Below are 7574 nucleotides of genomic sequence, written 5' to 3' on the forward strand. Positions count from 1 at the left end.
AGCAATGCATAGTGATTATCACAGTATACATTTGATTTCCTTTTTCTACAAAATATTTAAGTTGATCTTGAAAATTGTTTTTAAATTTGACTTTAAAAAAGAATGAAAAAGAAAAATTTTGAATTTTGTTACTATTATTATTGGGCCTTAATTATCCATAAATTAAAAATGTAGATTATAAAAATATGTAAATTATAAATTATTTAAATGGTTGGTAATTTAGAGCCACCCAGTAAATCGTCACTTTATTAACGCAATGCGGTCTGTTTCAAGTGACGTGAACCACATCGTGTATATACACGCTCTGTCACAGTTGATATTACCATGAAATCTGCATGAGGCTCGCTGAATTCACACTTTGCGTGCGCTTTCCCTCTGGCTCTTCGAACATTACTGAGGAGCATTTTTCGGCGAGACCGTGACCTGCTTAGAGGGAAAAAAAAAATGGGGAGAACAGATAGGAGAGGATATATCTGCCGAATCATCGAAATAAAAGTGTTTGAACACGTTCGACGAATTTCGTCCGTTTCACGGCTGTGAAACTCGTTCGTTTCACTAAACTGAATTATTCATAATATTGTCCGACCTTAAAATCCATCCGAGTTTGGTGAAATTGCAATAGCACTCACTTCACATTTTCAATTCCTTTTTTCTACGGAAAAGTGGATTATACGCTACGCGGCTAAGCCCAAGGATACACACACATACGTTCGAATAATGAACGTCGGCAACATTAAGATAAATGACTATAGAAATGGATAATGTTTTTGTGAGAGAAGTACGTAGGAAAAAAGCGATTGGAAGGAAAGAAGGACTGAACTGACGTGTCTCGTGATTGACGAATGACAAATGAGAACGGGTGGAATTGGAACAAGCATGGGAAAGGAAAGCGTGAATAGGGCCAGTATGTGAAGAAAGGGCAGCGTGTGCTGGCCAGAGTTTTAAAATTAACGAAGTTCCTGTTCATATCAATTCTGCTTAATGCATAAATTCATCGACTACATTACAGTTTCATTGAACTTGCATGTAAGATGTAGGTTCATAGTTTTAAAAACGACATGAACGACAAAGGAAGGTGCGTGAAAATAAAGTGTATCTAACTCATTTTTTCCAAGTGCTAAGTTAATAAATATACCATAAGTGTAAGTGTGTATGTTACGATATATATGTATGTTTTTCAGTAGGAAGATTACGACAGTACAATCACTAGAATTTCTAATGAATGACACATGTGATCAAGAGACTCGTTGCTTCAGCTAATACCAGATTTACGTGATGTACGATGGGTTGTCGTAATATCTAAACACTGGTGGGTTTATGTGCCTTCGAAAACAGTTGCAATTAAAGTAAAGGTGGTCTTTACAGAGAGTGAGCGTGGGCGACGATTGCTTTTTCCGTTAAGGCGTCTCATAAACGTTACAACTCTAACCTTTTTCGGCGGGGCGAATGTTATTTCCACTGGATTGATATCGCGAAAATGAATAAAAAGCAATTGAGGATGAAACGAAGGCAGTTAACGTAGTAACAAACATACTTTTCGTTTCAATCGGTAAAATATTTCATTCCGAGTATATTATACTCGAACGTTTGAACAACATTGGATTGCGTTTCGTAATTATCAAATCAACTAGAAGTTCTAAATTTTATGTATGAAATGTTTTAAAAATGTTGAAAAAACATAACACTGTAGAAAAACATTCATATTTCTTTAGAATAAAATTCTTGAAAACAAAAATCACTCTTTGATGGTGAAAATTGGTTAATCCAAATGAACGCTTTTTCCAATTGCACTCATAAACTTCACTGGACATGAATTCGTGGTAATAACAACAATTCGGCCACTTATTTTAATACCGATTCTCGGTAACAAATCGAGCGCAAGTGCATCCTGTTGCGAGTAAGCAATCGTGTATATCCTGTACGTTGTTGTCTGTCAATCGTCTGATTAAGCTTGTTACTGAGTCTCTTAAATTAAAGTCATTGTCCGTAGACAGCTAAGCTGGAAGGAGCAGTGTCAGATAGTACTGTTGAAAAATTAATTAATTGAGAAAAATTGTATAATCCCTTAACTTAACCTGTACAACTTCTTACTCGTGCAACAGTTCATTATTCGTGGTACACGTATTGCGGCGCACTCTATTGCAAATCGTATGTAACGTAGCTACTTATGCATGTACCTACATGTGTACTCGCAACATTCCATTGCACTTGATTTGCTACTTAGGATAATTCTTTACACGCGTTTGTTCGTTATACCATTCAAGAGATTATTACGTTTTAACCTCTCTGTTACACAGCTGAAAGAGATAATTTTCCGGTAACAAATTGAACAGTGCGTGTCGTTAGATCTGTCGGACGTGTACGAATTGATTCAGTTTTCGAATAACCATCAACTGATCAAGTGTTTTACAAATTATTCACAATGAACGAATTAAAGCAGGACATCGAGAAAAGTTTTTTCCAAACTTTTTAGAGACTTCTAAGAAATTGGTATATTAATTAACGAACGTTTAACGAAATATATGTAGGTTATGTGTCGCATGTCAAAGTTTTACTCGTAGTATGAAAATATTTTACTACAAGGGTACGTATTGTTGAATAAAAAGTGAATCAATACCCAGCTAATCAATCTTAAGGTCAGTTTGTTGCTTTAAATCGGTGTTGAAGGTTTTCAATTTTTATCAAGGAAGTGCCGGTTCATTTTTTCACGATTCATCACGATCAAGCGTGAACAGCTTCGATGGGCTGCATTAACCTACATTCTCGCCCTGTTGCGATAACATTTTCGTTCTTTTGTAACGTGGGCTTTTGTTCGCGCGATATCGATACCTCTATTGAAAAGTAACAGTAGCTCGTGTTAGGGTACTTCGAACTCTTTCGGTTTTCTATTTTGGTAGTGTAAATAAATATAGGCATGCAGTAAAATTGAGGAACAAATAGGTTTGTATTATTTTTTTCCAATAATAATAAAAATTTTTTTTTTCGTTTACAGTAACTTTAGAGGTTGATCAGTATAAATGATAAATGAAGTGAAGTGTTCTTGTACTATATATTATCAGCTAATAAGGATTTTAAAAAATGTATGCAGCAAAAATAATTATCTTTAAGGCTATTTCTGAATGTTTGATTAAAATTAACATACACTATTATCAACTTATCAATTTTGATCTTTTACAAAATTAAGTTACATACCATTAATGTACGAGAAGATTTTAGTATGCAAATATTTTAAATGTAGTGTCAGATTTCCTCTATTCAAATATTATACAAGCGTCGTTCCTGCCATCTTTTGAGTAGCTTTGAAAATACAGTACATACAACCTTCTAATACGCCCGCTTTGTTAAGTCCATCAACAACTTTGAAGTTTCTTATATGCAGTATGCATATAACTATACAATACACTGAATATTACGCTTTGTACGATACGTCCAAAGAGATTATTACTCATGAGTGTCATTAGTCAAAACAGTTTATGGAACGATTAGTTGTTCCTAGTAGCGATTTTTTTACTTAAAGAGATAAATTTCCGTAAAAATATAGGTTATGTTCACGTAATTATCTTTCAATTTTACTATCATTACTTTCAATAACTTTTTTTTCATATTTTCAAAGATATTAATTTCACATTTTTAACTTTAATTCGATCTATTTACCAGGATCTTGAATTAGAAAGTGAAGGAACTTGCGAATAATACATACATATACTCTGGTGCTCTCCATAACAGAAAGAGATTACTAACTTAGTATTATTACTTTAGGGTAAAACAATCTCGCTGCAACTGTCACACCTAGTAAATACAGTACAATATTAATGTCATATGTCTCGCCATAGGCTATTTTACTCGCGAAAACACAAACGTCCTTGACACAAATATCTCCCTAGTCACAATATTGTCTAGTTATCTCAAAATAAGCAAGTCTCTTTATTCTGATTATATATATATATCATCAGTATAATGGAAGTATTCAGGACGATTAAGAAAAATGGGTCAACCGGTACAACTCATAGCCGGATAAGTATCACCTTGAGTCCCCGTGGATAAGTGACACGTCCGTGACCAGTATGGGAAAACGATACGATATCCTATCTGATGATATCAGTAATGGTGTGGATGACATTTTGAGAAGCTGATATCGTGGCTGAAAAATTATTGGCCTCCCGTGGACAGTTATTACGGCTCAGGTTATCACTTTTCATCCCGTGGTGTCTTGTAATTGAATAGCTTTCTACGCTGTCGCCATCTATGCGTCTGAACGTACAGTTTCTTTCCTGTGTTAATAATAAATAATAAACGAAAAATTATGCTGTGACACTTAAAGCTACAGTGCTTTATTCACACCCTGTGTGCACTTCGAAAACAGAAAACAGCTTAAATTCTATTCTTAATGTTGTCAAATAGAAATATTTCATACACCCATGCTCGTTTAAATTCAACTGAAACCTGTTCGGTTAAATTGAAACGAACTATCCCCACTCTTCTCCAACCACTCAGTGCCTCGAGTTCACAATCAGCAAATCTAAACTCATCGATAAGGAAAGTGAATAGATGCGAGTATAGCGAGGGCATCGACACTTGAAGGGAATACCGCCTGCGTAACAACGAATCGTCCAATAGAAATAATTTCAATTGCTATAATTTTCATCCTAACTTTACGAAAATAATTCCAATGGACTAGTGAGATTCTGTCGATGAAAATGAGTCCAAACACGATATAAATCGGACTAGTCTCAAAAGTGATCAAATTTAAAAGCTCCAGTAAAGGTGGCTACTCGTTATATTGAAGTTGATTACTGGTAAAACTAGTCCGATTTATGTCGTGTTTAGACTCATTTTCATCGGGAGAGTTTCACCAATTCATTTTCACAAAGATAGAACGGCAATTAGAGAAATTTAAATTACACCCTGCTTACGATAATTTAAATGAGCAGCCTCAATTTTTTATCAATTTAACCGAGCATGGCTGCATTCATATGTGACTATGAATTTACTATTTATGGTGTTATTTATTTCCAACACCCATTCATACCGACGATGAAATAAAAATTCCATGGGCAACAGGCATTTTCGTGAGAGGAGCATCGTAACGAATTCCTTGTGACGTTCTTCCTCAATTTCCAGAGTGCCAGCAGCAGTAACAACGGTGCCGGCGGCATGAATCTAGGACCAATGGTAGGAGGCCGGAGGCCACCCTCTCAACAATCGTTTCATCACTCACGACATCAGACTACGTCCGCGCCGCCTTCCACGCCGCGGAATGCCTGCCAGTTACCCGAAATAGGCACTCGCTGTATACGTAAGTATAGACATTTTTCTTCCCTGTCCCCCTCTCATGACACGTAATCGTACGCTGTAACTTTTAGCCGACTCAACACTTCGATGGACCTAATGATACCTACACGCCATCTATCTTTTTCCTTCGCATTTACCACGCCATAGGGGATCTGTGACTGATCTGCGTGTTAAGGTTTAGACGCAACTAGTGGTCTATTTAGTCGAGCGCATCAGCATTGTTCCACGCGATTGGTCTAGATATTTAAGCTTCGTTTCCAAGGAGAGGTTATATGTAATCGTACTGAATATTTCTTTAATTTGTTAAATGGACTCATTTCACAATTATAAATTGAATCTAGTGAGTGTGTTGTTAGAAATTAATGAAAATTTAAAGTGGTTATTTGGTTTTGCTGAAATAATATTGACCAACAATTACAGCGTAAAAAATGTCAGGTGCTTTTGACCAAATACACGTAGAAAAAATGGACTTAAATATTGACATTTCTCCTTACTGAACGAGTGCAGTTATTTTTATTAATATATACGGTGTACCATTTTTAAATATGATAATATTAAAGGTATTATTAAATATGGTAGTATTAAAGTTTTGCTTGAACGTGAAAGTATAGTGGAATGAAATATTAGATTAATTTGATTGTTGAAAAATTTAGTAGTTTAAGCTCGATTGATGTTGACTGTGTCCGGTAACAGAAAGAAATCATAATTTAAGGATCGTTTGGTTTAGACCTCCAATAGTGTCCCTACAAAATTCAGAATTTAATTTAGTACTCCGCTAGTTCAGACGCGTTTTTAAGGAAGTCTATCACTTTATTGCAGTGGCTTATAGTGAAGTAATCTAGTTGAGTGTATTAATTATTTAGTACTCGACTGGTTCGAACGTGATGCTTCAGTGTGGTTTTGAAGTATCCGCAAATTTAGTGGAGTATATCAATAATTTACCACTCCGCTGGTCTGATTCCAAAATTTTAGTTAGGTATTATATGTAGTAGAATAATGCATTGCTATTATTATTAATAGCAAGACAAATCGCGCGAGTGAATGTTCAAACATATTTTTATTGAACAGATTAAATGAAAAATTTTAATAAAATAAATTGAAATAACAATGTAGTGAAATGAATAAAAGCTCATATTATTTTGTTAGTCTTAAGTCTTAGTCTCTGTTAGTTTTTAATTAAAAAATGAAGGGAGTATTTATTCAAATTTGGTTAAAAAATTGAGTAGTTTAGGTTGTTTTTCTTTTCAAAGAACTATAATGTATTTTTTCCTGTAATTTCACCAATATATTCATTTATCTTTCGAGCAAATTTACGAATTTTCTTATGAAAAAAAATAATCGGTATTAAAAAGGTTGAATTTTTAAAATTTTATTTAGAATTGTTTTTTCGAAAAACTAGACTGTTGTACGTCAGTTTAGTATGAAAAGTGATGCATCCGTCAGAGTGACACTATGAAAGTTAGATTTTCACGCCCAGAATTTCGACATTTTGACAACGTTGTCGTTGAAACGCAGCAACACGAACCAAAATACTCAATTTACATTTTCAATCTGAAAAATTTCTCTAAACTCGTGTGAATGATAACGAGGCTCGTCTGAATCGTTGAACGTGTCGTCGAAACTATTGACTGGAACTACTTGACACGTCTAAATCGTGCTTTATGCTCTTCGTGATTTGGAGACTCGAGTGTACATTGCTAGAATTTCACCGAATTTCGTTTATGCTCGTGTGTCAGCAAAACTTCAAACGTAATTTTCAAAGAATTTTCAAATTAACAAAATAATTTCGAAGGAAAACTTTTTTCCACATTTTTTTTTACGTATGAAATACATGTTTAAAATTAAAAATTTTCATTTGTAATTTTTCAATCTTCTCCTGAATATTCGCCTCGTATTTACCTTGTAAATCTAAAATTTGCAAAAATAATTCTGACCATACTTGAAAATATAAAAAGTTGCAATTATTCAAATTGAACAATATCACGAGCCGGTCATTCGTGTCGCTAAAAACATTCCGTTGTTGAAAACGTTCTGTAATATTCGAAAATATGACAATAACAATTAAGAGCAAAAATGGGTTCCCATAAAAAAAAAAGAGAAATAAATAATTTACAGTTACTACCATTTCTAGCATTTGGGAAATTCGAAAGTTTCACATAACACATACACGCTATTCATCACGAAGGACATAGCTCTTGACTACGGCGAAAATTCATTAAACTTCGTTCGATTCTCTGTTACATCGTGCCAGTCGAATATCTTGGTCCTATAGAGAACTCGCG

General features: G+C 34.4%; 2 protein-coding genes across 2 annotated transcripts in view; one reads left to right on the forward strand and one right to left on the reverse strand.

Moving 5' to 3' along the window:
• The window catches only part of LOC108571486 (dynein heavy chain 1, axonemal-like), a 109706-nt gene that overhangs the window by 60386 nt on the left and 41746 nt on the right, over positions 1-7574 (reverse strand). The window lies entirely within an intron of this gene.
• LOC108571625 (thyrotropin-releasing hormone receptor-like) overlaps positions 1-7574 on the forward strand; it is a 24126-nt gene that overhangs the window by 13241 nt on the left and 3311 nt on the right. The window contains exon 2 of the mRNA XM_017933704.1: positions 5122-5296. Within this exon, the coding sequence (XP_017789193.1) occupies positions 5122-5296 (175 nt within the window). The remainder of the gene's footprint in view (positions 1-5121; positions 5297-7574) is intronic.

The sequence above is a fragment of the Habropoda laboriosa genome, unplaced genomic scaffold (genome assembly GCF_001263275.1).
Source record: "Habropoda laboriosa isolate 0110345459 unplaced genomic scaffold, ASM126327v1 scaffold40, whole genome shotgun sequence".
Lineage (NCBI taxonomy): Eukaryota > Metazoa > Arthropoda > Insecta > Hymenoptera > Apidae > Habropoda > Habropoda laboriosa.